Raw genomic sequence first — 18,368 nt, 5'->3', positions numbered from 1 at the left:
GTTTTGGTGTTTCAAAACAAAACTTTCCAAGAAACCTGCAGAACATACTTGAACAGAGCTCTGTAAGCCTCCTGCTGTTCTGTGTGTCCAGCTATGCTATTATATGGCTTATGTCTCATAGCCTGTCTGATAAGCATTTCTAAACTATGGCTGTCTTAAATATATGACCACTGCTTACATATTCACGCAGCCCTGTGCCAAGTATGTAATACCATGTTCTCAAGGGAAATCTTCATATCCCAGCCAGCCTGCAGTTAAGCGTCTGTGATTTCAATGTTCTTTTCAGCTTTCTTGTGATCTTTCTTGGCTATGCCACTGTGGAATTACCAGTAAATTGAAAACTTGGGCCCTGGTTCTCCATAGCCAGGAGGTTTATTTCATTGTGTAAGGCTCCACTGTGTTTGTCTTGGTTTGTATACAAAAGCAACCAAAATGAGTTTTCCAGCCACTTCCAGAGTAGACCCTTCCAATGACAGAAAAGTCATTCTGGGGTGGAAGGCTTTACTGAAGGGTGATAGCAGCCTGGACACATCAGGCAACTCCCAGTACAGCGTATTGTGTGAGCCTCAGCTTTCCTGATGAGGTATTTGAAAGTCAGATATCCGAATCCCTTTTATCTTTGTAATGGAATTTTCACAGCAGTGTCATGCAAGTCTGTGCTGCAGCTGGTTAGGTGGGGGATAGCTTTTGCACCGTCATCTCATCTCCTTGCTTTTGCTATCTTACCTTAAAGGTTCGGTAATGATCGTAACACAAATTGCTGCTGAGACATCTGCGTTGAGAGAAGAGGGACATCTACTGGTCACAGCATCGCTGGATGAGGGCAGAGGACTAGGCAATCCTGCCAGGCCGTGTCTGTCCTGGGAAGAGTTGGGAAGCATGGATCTATTCAGCCTGGGTTTCCTGAACCTTCAAGCTCTCAGGCCCTTGACTCTGATAGCCAGTCCCAGGCACTGAATGCCAAAATCAGAGGGCAATGTCTCCTTGCCTCACCAGCTTTCCTGATGCTGGAATTGAGTGCGAGTGTAGAGAGTCTGCACTGAAAAAGTGAAAGTCAAATCTCGAGAGGTCTGGATAACACTGACCTCTTCTGTAAGTAAGCCATGAATGACCTTGTCTAGAATTCCATGAGCTGTAGGTTACAGTGAGTTTTAGCCAGTCATAATTTTTGCCCTTTTTAACCCTCCTAAATGAAAGGTTGGTGGCTAAGAGAGAGCTGAAAGGTCAAACTTATCTGTGTGCCCTGCCCCTGCTGCCTGTGCTTCATCGGTGAACCCTGGTTAACACAAGGTCACTAAGTGCCTTGGAAGCATTTGAGTACTACAGCAGAAGCTGATAGAGTGCTTCTAAGAGCGGTTTTTCTTGCACCTTCTCTTTAAAAAGGTATTAGTATTAGACCTTGTTAGAGACCTTGATAGAGAAAAACAATACAGCCTGCTTATTCCAACCTCCAATGGACTTAGGTTTTGGCCTCTCATGTCAGCCTAAGTGTCTGTATTTAAAGTGTATTTGGTTTTGGTTTTGTTTCTCTGGGACTGCATAGCAGGGCCCAGATTCCTCTTTGATATGAATCTGGAATAATTCTTGAAAGTAATTCAGGAGTTAAATTGACATTAAAGGTACTGAGCCGTGTTTTGAAAATTGGAAAATATTTAGCACCAGAATCAGTAAGAACCAAATGTATCCGGTATAGCTATCAAAAACCTTTTGTAACTCTACTTTCTGTAAGACCCAAGTAAAACGTTTCCTATTTACCACGTTTCTAAATTTCACCTTGTAGGATTTTCCTTCTTTGGAGAGGCAGTGATTTGGAAATGCTGAGCACAAAAGAAGAGAATTGAGGATTTTTTCCCTGTTTACTGACACGGGTTTACAGGTTCTTTCAGCTTCATCCATAAAATAAGAGTGTTGTCAGAGCATACAAGTAAGGCTGCTGCTATATTCTTTGTGGCATGCTAGCTGAGAAAAATCTGAGCTTTTCTCTCACAAGGTCATGAGTCAAGTGTACATTCAGTCTGGGAATGGTTGGCTCTCAGGAAAGCAATATGTTGTCAGCTTGATATTTGTCAGAGAACTCAGGTTTTGGACATTTGGTGAATATATGTGCACTGGGGCACAGTGTCTTAAAAGAGATCATAAAGATAGTTGTTGTTTGGAGACTACTCTGGCAGAAGAAAAGAATTTGAATGTGTTGCACTGAGCCTGTGTATTAACCTATGGATAAGAAAGGTTTTTCATTGTACATCATTTTGCCTCTGTATGGTATGTTCACAATCCAGAAGGATTTACTTTTTTTTACCTCAGCTCTTATTCCTAGTTAATTTAGGGCCAGCTGGTAACTGTGGGCACTCTCTGATGAAACACTCCAGAAAGCTGCTGTAGCCCCAAACTGAAGTACGTGCAGCCAGATGGTACATGGTACTGCAGCAGTTTGACATGGAACAGATAGACAAATGTATTTCTCCAAGTGCCATGTCTTGCCCAGGGGACATCGTGCCGATGTGAAGATGATTCATAGATGGACAGAGATGTGATGCTTTTGAGGCTCATCAGTGTTTGGCTGTAGTTCTGTGCTGTTTCAGTGCAAGAGAATGCAATTCTTGATTTGGCATATCTATCAGGAAAGGGCATTATCGTTGAAAAAAAGATTAGGGAGCCCTCTAGAGTGGGAATCATCAGGAAAGCTCTTGCAAAGAAATTATTTGGCAAGTGGCTGGTGCATTGATTCCTGTACTTGGTTGGTTGGTTGGGTTTGGGGTTTTGTTTTAGTAGTGTTCCTTTTTGACAGCTGTTCCTGATGTACAGAAGTAAGTTCAGCACCGAGTGCAGGGTAACCTTATTTGTAAATGTTCGATTTTGTTATATCTGCTGTAGTTGTAATCTGTTGCCTTCAAATCAGAATAGATCTGTGTTTATTTCCTTATTGAAACAGTGACATTGCCAGTACTGCTCCAAAGGTGTTTCTTAGTAGGGGTTTTGAAGGGGTGAAGGTTATTCGAAACATTCATTTTTCATAATCTGATTTCTCCAGGGTTTTTTGTTTGCAGTGCATATCCCATTTTACTGCATGGGTCAGCAATTGCAAGGTTGAGGATCTTTCAAGGGTCTACAAACTAATCCAGATCATGGCAGGATGAATTTTTGTATGGATGTGAGCGTGTTAATGCAGCAGTAATGTTACATTTTACTGTTTAAAAAGCAAAACCAAAACCACAAATAAACCACAAAACCCCAAGCGTGGGTAGTTGAACTTTGACAGTTCTAGGAGGTTAAAATGTGTGTGAGATTTGTTCAGGCATGTATCCTGAAATTATCCCTGTATCATCTTAGGTGAGGGAACATTCGTGGGAAAAGATAAGTGTTCCCTATGTCTGTCAATGGCTTCCAGCTATGTCGGTTCCAATAAATGATATTGCCTCTCCCCGTGAGCCATGCTTTCTTTATATTCTTAGGCACATCCATACCATGACTGCTAAATTGTCTTCTCTTTTCCCAGCTGCATGAATAAATGGGAAGGCAGACTGTTACTGTTGGGTTCTTTTCAAGCTCAAAAACACACCTAAGAAAACCTCAAATGATAGCTTTCCTCGAGAGTCAGACTTCTATTTTCAAATGATTCTCAGATACAACTTATTCTATTTGTATGCATATTTTATGCAGTACTCCTTAAAAAGGTTGTTTGAAAAGGGATATTTAATTATTCATAAATGTCTTAATAAATAGCTGTTTTTCTTAAAGCAAACCAGCTTTATAAGGTACGTTTGTGAGGAAATCTGATTAGCAGTTTCTTGTTTAAGAAGTTTGTGCTTGTAGTGTACCATATAAGACCAAGGGTCTGCTTAAGTGTGTTTATCTCCTGAATTTACACCTTAGACCTTGCTTTAGCTCATAGGGATTTACAGCCTGCAGTTTACAATGTGCCATTTCCCGAAGATGTTAGTATTCCTCCTATATAAATGATGAATTTTTCCATCTGTTTTGCAGATGTACAGCACTCATTCATGAAAAGAAAAACACACTCATCTGCATCTATTTATAAGTGCCAAATTCTGGATCCTGCCCAAGTTAGTTCAAGCTGCATGCACAGAATTTGGCCGGAAGCATGAAGCTTCTTTATTCATAAGGTTAATGTTAAGCAGTGGACCAAATCCCATCTCAGTTCCACCAGTGTAAATTATCTGTTGAATAATCCTAGAATCACAATAGCATAATTGAGATCACACTTGGCTTGTAGTGCTGTCATAATTTTTCTCCTCTTACAGCTTTATCCTCCCAGGATTCTTATTGAGTGTTCATATTAAGGCCTAATCCTTAAGCTTCTTCTATATACTACTGCAAAGTCTAGGTCAAGCTATAGTAGAAAAATAGATCCATAAAAAGGAATTAAGATAAGTACGTGGTGTAATGCTGCTGTTGACTGAGTCATCCCAATGGTTACTGGAATGTTTTGCTTTGTAAGGATGAAAGCAGGAAAGCAAACAGGGCTTGAATATGTAACAGGGTGTTAGATGAGGTCAGCACCCCAGAACAATTGTGTTTCCTGTGGTTTGCTCTGGCTTATTGATATTTAGTTCCATTCCTGTTCTAAAGTGGACCAGTTAAACATGTCATCACATATTGTATAATGTTGCTCAGGGATAGCTAATATTGCCAGCCACAACTGAAAGGCAGGCGTATGTTTATACAGGCTATAAGTAGAAGGCTTAATAAATCAATCAGTGGACCGCTCGCCTCTGCTGACAATAAACTGGTTTAATAGCAGCACTGATGCTACATGTAGCACTTGAGAGAATGAAAAGCACGATCGCTTTGTTTAGTGAAGGATGAAATAGTAATGGGTAAAATGTGGCGGGACTTTTCCATGGTGTTATAGGCTGTGAAGTGGCCAGTTTTTTCCTCCATTCAGGTTATTAACATTATCCATAGCTGCAGGGAAGAAGAGCCTTCTCCCCAGATAAACTTAACTCCTCTTTCCCTCTTCTGTTTTCCTAATTTAGTGTTTCTGCATTTTCATGTTTTTCAGCAATGGGTAGAAGGGCTTGGATCCATCATACATAACTTTAGAGCTAACAATGTCAGTCCAATGACATGTCTCAAGAAACAGTAAGTTACTTTCTTTCTCCTTTATTTTTCTGTCCTTATATTCTCCTTTTTCAAACTTAAACCAAATATTACGTTGTTTTTCATAGGTCAACATTTGCAATCACAAAACGATGTAGTAAAGAAAATTATGTTAAATTAGTTTAATTTATCTTTCCTTGTGACCAAAAGAGATCTCAAGTCTATATCTGGCACCTGTCCTTGAGAAGATAGAAGATAATTTATGACAGTTCATTTGATTTATGGATATTATATGCATTAATTATAATCTGGTTTGTTCTTTCATTGATGCATACGCAAAGAAAACCCCATGAGTCTCTAGTCTTCTCATTTGTACTCATTGACATACTGATTCTTTTGGGCTGCTTTTTGCTTTTGCACTGCCTCGAGCACTAAAGGGTTACAGAAAAAGGTTTTTATTACAGAACAATTACTTGTTTGTACTTATTTCCCAGACATGTCTATAATCTGAAGCTAAATACAAGTACCTAGAGCCCAACTTTAATAAATACCTGAGAAACATTTCATTCTTTGTTTCAGCTGGATGAAGCTGGCCTTTCTAACAAACACAAATGGGAAAATTCCAGTTCGGAGGTAAGCATAATTGGGAGTTCCAGTTTTTATCAGGTACTGGTTGTATAATCTTAATAAAATTCTGTGGGTTAATAATGAAATGTAATATTAATTCTATTACTAGTACATATGTAAAAATAAGTACAGAACTAGACATACTTAGCTGAGTTCTGTACCTCCTTGGTAAACTAGGTCGGATTTCTTATCAGCCTGGTAATTTCTTAGTCCATTGTAATGAAGATTTGAGTGCTTGTAATTGTTTTCAAAGTCACTTAGAGCATCAGTCTTCTCAGCTTAGAGCTCTTCAAACTCCAGGATGGGTTACTTAGTGAAAGAACCATAAAAGCTTGCAGGCCAGTTTAAGAGAGGACAAAAAGGTAGTTCCTTGTGAAGGAGGCAGATACAGCTCTGCCAAAAATACTTCTGCTTTTTTAGGAACCCCTAGGTTGACATTTTGTTTTCTCCACATGTTAAGTGAATTGTTGGGTTAGTCATTGTCAGTAACAGAAAAGCTAGAACAGTGTATTTCTGAACAGCCATTACCTCTTACAAGTTACTGATTTTCAGCCCTCTCTGGCTAGGCAGTAATTCTACCCCCTCCTGCTCTAGAAATTATTTCTTGCTGATACGTTGAGCTTCTTTCCCCGTCATGCACTGTGTGATAACCACACTTTTGGGACATGCTGCTTTTCATAAATTAAAACTCACAGAAGGGAGCAAGAAGGAGACTTTGTAAGATAAGCCTCAGAACATGTTTTTTTTTCCTATGAGAGAAGATCTTGCACCTGCAGAATCTGCAGAAGGACAAAGGGCCAGCCATACTGCCTTCCAGGACCCTTCAGTTTCGTGACTGAAGTGACACCATGCCAGTGTTACGGCTGCTTCAGTGTGTTAATCTTTCGGCTTTCACATAGCTAAGCCCCTGCTTATTTCTCAAACTACTCTGCCATGAGGCATCTTCTGTGCAGAAGTCCCACGAGGAATGTCAGCTGAAGGGTAACGATAAGGGAGCAATACTACACAGGCAAATTCATTTTCAAGACTTTAGAGCTTTAGGGCAATGTTTGAACATAGAGTTTTGTTCCTCAGTATGAATTTATAGTTCACTAACTCATCTGAAGCTGTTACTGCATTGAAGTATTTTATCTCACATTTAGCAAGCCATAAATTCTCTCTGTCGTAATACAGCACACTGGCTTATGTATGCAGACAAGCCTAAAGACAGTCCAGTCCACTGCTCCCAGTGTATTAAATCTTTAAACTCAGATTTGAACTATTTCCAGCTTAATTTATTGCAAAAGTCGTTTGCTTATAAATTTGTAAGGGATCTACAATTCCATGCTGTGCAGAGGGCAGTTGGATCTTCTTTACATCTGGATGATCCAGGGAATGTGCTATGTTGGTGTGGGTGGAATGTGGCTGCTTTGGGGGGCTCATCTGGGAAGCAGGTGAATCAGAGTTCTGATGGAGGATGTGAAGATCATGAGATTGGCCTGATCCAGTAACAGCTAGTTACCACGGGATGGAACATGGGTACCCAGGGGTCTCAGCACTGGGCAGCCTGGGATGTGGGAGACTTCATTGCTTCCCTCCTCCTCACATGAATACTTAGTGCAAAGAATGGGGAAGATAAAAGAGGGAACAGAGGGAGGTAGATGCATAAGGAGATGGATATGTGTGTGAGGAAGGCAAGCCAGGAAGCTCTGGGAAGTGTGGGCAGAAGGGCTTTGCAAGGGGCACCAAGTTTCACGTTGTTTACCCAGGCCTTCCCTCAGTAACTGTCCACTGGTTTACACCACTGATGTTCCATTTCAGCTGATCTCCAGATTGCTATGGGCAGCCCTTCCATCTCACTGCTTCTAAACACAATGTTGTTAGTCCTGCTTTGTCAAACCTCCATCTCCCTGGCTGCTTAGAGACTCCTGCAGCAATTGTAGCTCTGGGAATACAAACAGGAAGGCTATCTCAGAACGAGAATGGCCAGCAGATCTGTTAAGCTGCAGAAATGTGTATCACAAGATCACCTGTACTGTTTTTACACAGAAGTGTAGTAAAACACTGAAGGGAAAAAAAGATCTTGCATGGGAAATCAAAGCTCCTTGCATTTCTTTTCAGGTTTAAGGCAGCTTTTTTGCAGCCATAGGGATGATGAGCGTCAAGAAGGTGAAAGTGGTCAATGGCATCAGTAGTCCAGACTCCTTGTTAGCACAGCTGGGGGTTGCAGAGTCATGAAGATTCTTCTCAACTGCGTTTGGTTTTTAACATACTCTTGGGTACTATCTATTACTGTCAACCTACTCTGTTCGGGAAGGAAGAAATTGTGGTAGTTAATAGTGCAAAAGCCTTATGAGAGCAGCAGTTTTGTCTTCTGGGCTTTAATAAATTTTAGCAGAGTCTAGAACTACATCTACAGATCTTATCAGGACAGGGCATTAGTAAGATACTGTGTATTTTCAGATGTTAACACTACTGTAAATGATAACTTAAAAGGCCAGCATTTGTTAAAGAGAATTCTACTGTGTTTCTGCAGCTTTCTGTTGGCAGAAAATGGATTTTCTACATATCCAAGGGGCACCTGTTCAGCTGAAGCCTGTTCAGCAGTTCTGCTCAATCCGTGCTTGTCCCTTTATAACTACATTTAAAAGGATTTAAGCTAATTTAGCATCTATGAAAATATATATAAGAAAGAAAAAAGCTAAACTCTGATAAATGAGGCTTAAATCTGTTTTACAGTGGTTTAGTAAAGTTAATTTGAAATAACACTTTTTTTAGTAAATATGTTTTGTATTGATTACTCCAGAGTGCCAGGAAGGAGCCTGTGTCAGTGCTTGGACAGTGGTTGGAAATGATAGTCTTAGGTAATTTCTTGTACAGAGTAGGCAGTGGTACTTTCAGTTCTAGCCAAACTGCTAAAATCAGTGGAATGACGATCAGAGATGGATTTGAACAAGTTATGTGATGGTGTGATTTTTGAAGTGATGGTTCAGTGTGAAGGTCTGAAGTAACCAAGTCATTGAACCCATCAACAAGCATGACAGGTTCATACCCCTCAGTCCCTGATTTGGGAAGTGTTTTAAATATTTCTAACGAAGTACACTGACATATTGCCATAAAAAGCCCCAGACCTTTGTAGAGCATGAGCAAACACCTGCAGGTATCTGTCAACCAGTAACTTGCCTGCATCTGAAGTAGCCTAATTTTCTTCCAGGGCGCACAACAAGGTGAATGTAAATCTGCTAGGATGAAGTCTGTTCTGATAGAGGGAAAATGAGTTTTATTTACAATATCCTTAGCAAAATGAAAGTGTCATGCTGTATTTTTACAATCTTTTTTGATTCATGCAATCTTCTCTATGCTGCTGCTCTCATTACAAGTTACTGCTATGTTTGCTGTCATCTTTGGTGAAATAAAAACCAGTTTGGCATCAAAAATAGGTTCCTTGCAGCCATGGAATCTTGGCTCACAGTTTCTGACAAATTGCTTCCGCCAATATTACACATTTTACATGACGTTTATTATTGGGGTACAATTCATTAGAACAGGCATAATTTTTTACAGGGCTGGAGATTGGTTGTAAATTATAGAGAAACATTAATGTGTGTTTAGAATGAGTAAAAAAAGAGACGGCTGAGACTTCTGTAAGAAACTAGTGCCTGAAGTGAAATGCAGTCTGTTTGAATGAAAACATCTTGGTTCTTATCAGCTTTGGAAAATCAAATAACTTGTTTAGGCGACTAAATAGGGATCTAGAAGTCAAATTGTTGTAAGAAAAAAAGGAAAAAGGGCAAGATTTTTTAAAACATTATTTTATCATTTAATCTTTCACTTCCTGATCTGAATTTTATTAGTATGAAAATACTTACGTAGGTGGTTTAGAGCATTTTGGAGAATAAACCAACTGTGACTTGCTATGGCAACAAATAACAGCAACAGTTTGTTTCACATCTTTCACCACCTGAGATTGGTTATTATGTGGAAGATTATCATTAAGTGAGATAAACATTTGCTGGAGGTTTTTGTTCAAGAGCAACATATTCTAATCAGGCATCTATAGAGTCCCAATGTACAGGTTTTGTTGGCAGTAGAAATAAATGGTGGATACAGACTTCAGTTTTTCTCTCCAGACTGGGACACTGCAATGTCCATGGGACATGTCATTCTAGCTTAGAACCTGATCAAAAGTAAGAGCTGTCAAGTTTGGATCTGCTTTTCCACATTTTGAGGTTATTCAAACTCCTCTCAAATGGAAACAGAAGTAGACCAAACACTTTCACATTAATCAAACTTTAGCTGAATTTATTTAATTTCAAGTGAAATCAGTTTGTTAGCCACATGCATGGTGGAATCACCCCTGTTTTGCAGAAGGAAGAGGGGATATGCATAATGGCTGTCAGGTAAGGAAGCGTTCCAAGGGGACAATGAGCCCTGCAGTGGGTGAGGGAGCAGGGAGTAAGGTTTGGCGTGCAGCTGGGGGCTCTTGCCAGCAGTGACTGCTTGAAAAGGGAAGAGGGAGGAAGCTGCCACTGGAATGGTTAATGCCTTCCTTATGGGTGACCTGGGAGGCACAGGTTAATGCTTGGGAAGGAAGTCACCACAACCAGGAATGGATGGAGATGTGAGTCTCCTCACTTACAGAATCTGCTACGTTTTAAGCACAATCATTTATCTCTGCATAGATATTAGAAGAGCCAGCAGAAGAATGCTTTGCATGGATCTGTATCCAAGCGTGTTAGGGGAAAAAATAACCTCTTTTGTTCTGTTTGCAGTTCATTATTTTGATACATTTTCTAATGGATGGCTTGCGGGCATCCATTCACAGTGCTGCTCTGTGAAGCTTAGAGCACTTTTTCAACAGCACTATTACTTGGAAGATGCTTACATTCATCAGCTGAAGCCAGAGGAAAATGGCTTGTTGGCAGTGAAAGCAAGAGAGTACAGATTGCTTAAAAGTGACTAATGTTTCTCTCTTTTCTTTTTTTTTTTCTCCATTCTTTTTTGTTTCAGCATTACCAGAACCTTTGCATCAGGTAAAACGGAAAAAGTGATCTTCCAGGCACTTAAGGAATTGGGTCTTCCCAGTGGAAAGGTATCTAGTGGTTTTGAATAACTTTTTGCTATACTAAGTTGCTGAATCATTCACATCTATAGCTGTGATCTAAGTCATTTGCTTCACATAAAAACATGCCTGTTGTTCATGAGTAACTTCCTAATTACTGTAGGTGGTTTACTAAAGCTGAACTGTGATTAAATCTGTAGGATAGAGTGGTTCTGAAACCTCTTAGAGGAGGCTTTCCTGTTTTTCTGTAATAGGCTACTTTTCAGTCATTTCTTAATGTTCCTTGGCTTCAGCATCCTGAAGTTTGTACATTAAAATGTACGTTATTTTGGACTTTCGGGGTTTTTTTAAGCTTCAGAAGGAAAAGGCAGTTTTTCAGTTCTGTGTTACTGTAAGGTCAGAAGATAAGCACAAATAGATCTATGAGAAAGATGAATTAAGAACTGTTTTCAGAAAATAGAAAAGAAACTAATCTTAAACTAGTAGCTCTTTACCTACTAGTATAATAGGTAAAGAGCTAAACCAACTCTTGGTTGGTTTTTCTTGATGTGCTCTTGGCAAAAGGCCATACAAGCTCTCCTTTGCTGGGTAACTGTACCTTTGCATTTTGTTGCAGAATGATGAAATTGAGCCTGCAGCATTTACTTACGAGAAATTTTATGAGCTCACCCAAAAGATATGTCCCCGCACTGACATAGAGGACCTCTTCAAGAAGATGTAAGCTCAAATTTAATATTATCTTGCTTTGAACTCATTTTGCTGCATTTTTAGTCTGTAACTAATAGAGACAGAAACTGTAAAGATTGTCTAACCTTGAATCCTAGTAGCATCAGCGATACTTTAAGACAAACTCAAGTCTATGTTTTTCCTCTTCCTTCCCTCTCAGATTGTTAATGTAAAAGTTCACTCTGTATTTTAGAGCAACTTTTACATGAGTTAGAGGAAGCACCTGGAACTTCTTTATTTTTTTGCATTGGCTTTACTAACTACTGTAGTTTTAACTTGCTCCTTTAGGTGATTAACGCAGTATGTGAACTAATGAAATTAAATAAGAAATGTGAAGTGTAAGAAGTTTCCTCACTCAATTTATTCTCAGCTGGAGGACTTACATGTTGTTTTATAAAGTAATGTTTGTTAAGCTGCAGGAAGTATGGGAGATAAACTGTGCCAAGCATAGACAGTTAGTATGTTTTCTGTGACTGTTCATTTTGAGATTGTAGAGCTACTTCAGGTAGAAAAGTAGGTGGTTTTAAAAGTATCAACAATGTCAACATGTAAATCATACCTACTGTAGCATCCTATATGAAAACTTACATTCTCTAATGAATTTCTTTTCAGCAATGGAGACAAAACTGATTATTTAACGGTAGACCAATTAGTGAGCTTTCTAAATGAAGTAAGCTTTTTCATACATTAACTACCATACAAGTCTGTCTGCAGTGGCTTGCTTCTTCCAACCTTTCCATCGCATGAATCATGCCATTATTTGCTGTGCTTTTGATCCGCTGATCTTTCCATTATGGTAACATCCAGGTGCAAAAATCAGCTTCGGCCTAGTCCGCTGTGCTTTCTGCATGTTGGCTTTGCAGATTGCTTCTGTTGATTACTTGCTGTTGTGTTATGTTGTGTGTTGTGTATGTTGTATATGTTTTAAAAGTTACATTCAATGCAGTTTCAACTAAAATACACCCAGTATTTATTATAAGCAATTACTTTACCTGTAGGCCACAGCTAAATAAAATATATTTCCTAGTCCTTCTGAATAACAGAAACAATGAAATAGGGTTTTATAAACAGTGGTTTGATTCTTCTCAACAGTATTGTTTCAGTCTATTACAAAGCTAAGTGTGAAGAGGATATTTTAAGAGCTTGTATATGACTTTTAACATCCTATATGTGCAGAATAAGAGGAAATATTTTTATTGCTGTATTTCCAGAATGCAGTTGTCGGCAAGACTATTTGATATTTCTTAATAACATCAGGAGCGTGCAAAGTAGTTCAATAGTGTGGGGCTGGGGTGTTTTTTTCCTATCCTTAAAGCACAGTAAGTTATAGGAGACTCATGCAGAGTTGCAACAATAAATGCACTATGTAGATCTAACAAGAACATTCGCATGGGAAATAGGCACGTTTGACTTGGATTTGTACCAGTAGATTCTTGTCCTCTGGACCATGGATAGCTGTTTTACCTCTTCATGATCTTTTAGGATGCATTACCAAAAAATCTCTCCATCTGAAATTATTTTACTAGTTATAAATCTATTTTATGTATTTCATATGAATTAATAAAATTACATATATATGTTTTTTTTAAAATATCTGATGATGCTATATGAAAATTAAGCAGTAAGTTCCCTATATGTCAAACTTACAATATAATTTTCTTTTTCAGTAGGGTTTGCATGCCTTACTCTTCACCAAAACTGAATTACATATAGAAAGAATATTCAAAAAGAAAAGACAGTGAGAAGATGAACAGCTTCAGGACTAATGGTTACATACTTGGGGCCTTATTTCCTATTCTTCTAGTTCTCTCTATTAGCAAATTGGAGCACATGCTTAATCTTACTACTGTGAGATGTTGTTTTGTCGCAGTGGCTCGATGTTTGCAGGACTGGGGTCGTAGCTAAGGCATGTCATTTTGCTTCTGCATTGAAGAGAGAAGGGGTAACATTTTGATCTAAATTAACTATTCCCTTAAAGTACCTTAACCCCCAATTCACTTGTGGTGGTAGATACACTTCATTGCTTGAAGCACACAGCCCTGTCCCAACAGTGAACCATACCACCTTCTGATCATTTTTTTAGTGGTAATCCTCATTTTTCGGTAAACTCCTATTTATCATTATTTTTAAAGTGATCACTATAATTACTTTGAAGTGTGCTTCTTTGAAAGCCAAACTGCTTCAGGAGAGCTGCCAGCACTTGTAAGAGCTTCCTGGCTACCTCCAGGGACTGGTTAAAAAGTTAAAACTCTATCATGCTTTCAGGTTTGTATTGGTTGAGCAGTTCTTTTTACAGAACTAGAAGTCTTATTTCATGGGCAATATTTGAGAAAGCTGCATCTTGTTAGCTACACTGTTATCAACACCACACATCTTGCAATTAGAAATATTATAGTTGACCTTTTAGTTGGTGACCAAAGCTGGGAAAAAATTAGTGAAGTGGCTTTACAGAATAGGACATTCCTTCTGATGGCTGAAACTAATGCCTTTGGCTCTGTGCTGGAAGTCTTTTGGTCTCCAAATAGAGTTTAAAGTTTCAGTCATGTTTTGAAAGACACTAAATGACCTAGAAATCTCCCTTCTGAAGTGATCATTTTGGTCCCCTTGACAGCTGGCCAACACTGCAATTAGCAGTGGTGTTTAATGCTGGAAAAAATAAAAAGATGATTATCATTATATAGGAGAGGGGAGTTACTTGGCAGAGTCTTTAACCTAAATAAATTTGGATTCAGTAACCTCTGAGGCATGCTGCAGAAGCTCTAAGTGTTACGGGTTTCTAAGGGAGCATGAGGATACGTTACTGGGTTTGAGTGGAGGGTGAGCTGCTTTCCTGGAGTTTTACCAAACTGCTGTCTCTATGTGACTTTCAAATGCTGCTGCCTGACAGCTGATTTAATGGCGTATCAGTATTAAAACGTTGGGGCAGTTTTTAGAAATTGAATTATCGTCAAGCACAAAGCATTTTGTCTGGGTCATGGGTTTTTAAAGTCAAATTTTGAAAACAGAAAATGAGGCAGAGAAAGAACTGAAATCACTGCTACTGAGTTTGTTCCTGCAAACTGTCAAATGGAATTTCAGTAGACTGACCAGGACTCATCCTTTCTTCTGGGAAGAAGGTAGGAAGGGATCCCTTTCTATCCAACTCTTTCACGCTTTCTTGCTCTTCCTTCCTCTTTCCCACTCGCTTCCTCTTTCTGTCTCCCTCTGTTACTCATATCCACAAAAGGACACTTTTCTTACCACTGCTTAAGACAAATTCAAGGGGCACGATTGGTGTCATCATGTAAACAGCTACTGTGTATCTCACTTTGTATCTGCTCAAAGAGGAGTCTGGAGGCCAAGTTGGAGAGGCTAAATGGTCTTTGTCTCTTTGCAGAACCATACAGGCATTCCCTCTCCCCATGCTTTTAGATGGGTCACCTTCATATGGTTGAGAATGCCTACTGTAAGGGTGTCCCGGTTAATATGGTAAATGGCAGCTTTCTAATACCTGAATGAGCCTACAAGTTTACTGGAGAGGTACTCTTCATCACGGACAAGGGTTCATAGGACAAGGGGTGATGGGTTTAAACTTAAACAGGGGAAATTCAGGTTAGATATAAAGAAGAAGTTCTTTACTGTGAGGGTGGTGAGGCACTGGAACAGGTTGCCCAGGGAAGTGATAGATGCCCCATCCCTGGCAGTGTCCAAGGCCAGGTTGGACAGAACCTTTTGCGGCATGGTCTAGTGTGAGGTGTCCCTGCCCATGGCAGGAGGGTTGGAACTGGATGATCTTAAGGCCTTTTTCAACCCTAACAATTGTATGATTCTATGAAACGCAAATTGTTGGACACACACTATCAGTCCGGGAGTATGTTGTCTTTCTAGATGAAACTTTATGCTTTTAGTTTTGGTCAGCTTTTGTCTTACAACTTTCCTGTGGCAACAAGCTCAGTAGTGTAGAACATTTTGCCAAGACACACTAGTAAGCAGTCTTCCTTTTTTTTAAACTTCATCAGTTATCAATTTTGCTTTAATTTTTAAACTAAGTAAATGGCAAGACCTGCTTTTGTTTAAATGGAAGACTGATCATGAGTGATGAACATTGCGACAAGAAGAACATTTGGCTCTTGGCTCCTTTGATAACTCTGGGGCTCTTTCTGAAGAGGAGAATTTTTGCTTTATCCCATTTATTTTCTTCTGTTTGCCTATGACTAACTGTAGAAGAAAGTGAGTGGGGAAGAGTACTTTTCTTAAGAACCTTCTCTACTATTTCTTCCAGTTTTTTGAAGTGGTGTATTGTCACTAATGGTATAAAGCTTGTCATTTGTCACAATAGACTGTTCTGTTGCATGCCAGTGTTGTGTTGTTGTTGTGTGCTGCTTAGCAAGTGATGTCCTGCATTCATCTGCTCTCATATCATATTTCATCTGAGTTTTACTTAGATATCCAGACAGATGATCTGTAGTGAATGAAACTGCTGTATTTTAGATGCTGTACACTGTCAGTAGCATTACTCAAAAGATCCCTCCTTAAATGCATGAATAAATTGGCATTGGTTGTAATTTCTTGGAATTAATTAGGCACCAGTATGTTGATTGTAAGAAAAGAGATCAGGTGCTAATTTTTGATTGGATATTGCTTTTTTTTCATGGAAAAAATGTCAAAAAGTTTACACATGAGGAATTACAGCAAATGCTGATAGGGCTGTGCCAAGCCATATTGACACCATCCTGTCCACTCCAAATTACTGATCACCAATATGGGGTTGGCTTGTTACATTTCTGAATTCTGCTTAAACTAAAGCTTGAAAACTGTGCACCTACTGGGGGAAAAGAGTGTTTTCACAGTCATATTTACTTCTGTATTTTATTGCATCGGCTTTTCCATGCCACTCCTCTGTTCAATTCCAGTTTTAGTTTTCTTTTAATGGAGAATCAGGCACACAGTGTGCAGCTCTAACCCAGCATGGAGAAAACCAAAAGTTACACAGCACCCTATTAGTGAAAACTTAAAACCTCTGAGGTTTTGTAGTGTATTAGAAATCCCTGCTAAACTGTATCTAAATATTACATGTATTATGAAATCCTAATACTGAAAATGCTAATGAATTGACGAGGTGATCCTTTGAAGCTCTTTTAAGTGGTACATATTAAGTTTAAGAACCTGCGCTGGGTTTTGAGTAGTTAATAACACTGTGTGTTTCCAGATTCACAAATAGCCATCTGTAGTTGCCTATTTCTAAACTCAGGTTTCCAATTCTGTATTTACAGTACAGCTTTAATTTACTTCTGATTTCTACTTCAGCTGTAGATACTGATGTAGAGAAGCATTTTTGCCAAGGTGGTTACAGTGCCATCGGTCAAGTCTGTCAGTTCACATGGCCTTACACAACAGATTAGGAAGAGGGAGGATTGACACAGAGGAGTCATTTAGCCATGTATTTTCAACATCTCATTGGCACGTATAGCACGTGCAGTCATTATTTGCATGAACAAGCAAGAGTAAGAGCAGTATACGATTGCACTGGATTGTTCTTTGGCAATATATTTATCCTTAAATTTCTTAGGCTTCCTATGAAAGATAAGGTTCATTTTCTGTCTAAAGCTGAAGCTACTGTTGAATAGCATGTAAGTTTTAGGGCTTTTTCCTTTTTTTTTTTCTTTTTTTTTTTTTCTTTTTAAATGTCCACTTCTTTCTTTGTCATCTGCAGTAATGAAATGCTCTTGGATGATAGGTATGCACTATATTGTTTTGCTGAATTCCATTGTTTTCTAACCTTAGCATCAGCGAGATCCTCGGCTCAATGAAATTTTATTCCCCTTTTATGACACAAAAAGAGCAATGCAGATAATTGAGACATATGAGCCAGATGAAGACTTGAAGAGTAAAGGTAAATGGGGGAGGGAATTCAGTATTCACTGGGTTTAGGCGCTTGGGGAATTCATTCTGATGCATCCGAACATTTCAAACGGAGCTTACAGTCCTTGTTATCAGGGGTAAGCACTTGTGTGGCCGCCACTGAACTAAATCAGGAAACAGACCTGCAGAGAAATATCCCCCCTCAAAGTTAGTGACTTATTATGGGATTATTTCCCTGATCCAGGTTACACTGTGGCTACAGACAGCCATCCTCATATGAAACGGGAGAGGCTAAGGGTTGTGTCAATAGGGAACAGCATGCAAACTCCTTCTAGCAACAAGGCAATGTGCATGTGGCTATGGCCAAAGTCTCAGAGAGGCTGCAAAGCTGTACAGATACTGTGTGAAGATACAAAATAAATTACAATTACCATGTGCACCATAGGATGTGCATCAACCTTATAATGTAATCTGTACCAAGCTTGAGGGCAGCAGTGTAGTTTAGAGCAGAGTATTTTATGTGAGTGCACTGAAAAAGGAGTTGAGCAAGAAACTTGCAGGAAGTGTTTGCAAGCCGTTCTTGGAGCGTTCGTGTCCTGAGCTGCTATGAGTTTTGGAGGTGTCAGTGGTTGAACTTGGCTCCCAGTTCTTACCCATTCTGCTGAAATAGCAGCTCCTCTCTGCTCAGGAACACTACAAAAGCAAGTTTTTCCTCCTAGCCAATGGAAGTCAATTTAAAAAGGGTGGGCTGTTGAGTTCTGTTAAGTTGCTGAAGTCTCAGCTGTTGTTTCTGACTTTTTCCCACTAGATGATGGACTAAAAGTACAAATGATCCAAGATATTTTGTGCACTGTGTTGAAGTTCTCGGTGATCCACAAAATAAGAACATTCCTACTGCTAAAAATGCCATTTTGCCTCCCTTTTCTCTCCCTTCTTCCGAAACTGAGAATCAGCTGAGAGGATTGGAATAAGACGTTCCAGAGCAGTTCACCTCTGGCTGACACCAAGCACGGAAAATTTAAGCTTCAGTAGAGGATTTCCTCAGGAAGTTAGGAGCAGAATGAAAAGTGGG

The 18,368-nt window shown here is 39.3% G+C and overlaps 1 protein-coding gene across 7 annotated transcripts in view; it reads left to right on the top strand.

Moving 5' to 3' along the window:
* PLCB4 (phospholipase C beta 4) overlaps positions 1–18,368 on the top strand; it is a 198,791-nt gene that overhangs the window by 119,412 nt on the left and 61,011 nt on the right. For all 7 annotated transcript variants that reach the window (XM_057423494.1, XM_057423495.1, XM_057423497.1 and 4 more), the window contains 6 exons: positions 5,024–5,103; positions 5,641–5,694; positions 10,678–10,759; positions 11,346–11,446; positions 12,068–12,125; positions 17,219–17,327. In XM_057423494.1, the coding sequence (XP_057279477.1) occupies positions 5,024–5,103; positions 5,641–5,694; positions 10,678–10,759; positions 11,346–11,446; positions 12,068–12,125; positions 17,219–17,327 (484 nt within the window). The remainder of the gene's footprint in view (positions 1–5,023; positions 5,104–5,640; positions 5,695–10,677; positions 10,760–11,345; positions 11,447–12,067; positions 12,126–17,218; positions 17,328–18,368) is intronic.

The sequence above is a fragment of the Pezoporus wallicus genome, unplaced genomic scaffold (genome assembly GCF_028554395.1).
Source record: "Pezoporus wallicus isolate ANWC-B61680 ecotype Strahan unplaced genomic scaffold, APGP_CSIRO_Pwel_v1 contig_4191, whole genome shotgun sequence".
Classification (NCBI taxonomy): Eukaryota; Metazoa; Chordata; class Aves; order Psittaciformes; family Psittacidae; genus Pezoporus; species Pezoporus wallicus.
Note: the sequence above shows the minus strand (reverse complement) of the source record. Positions and strands in the feature narration are given on the sequence as shown.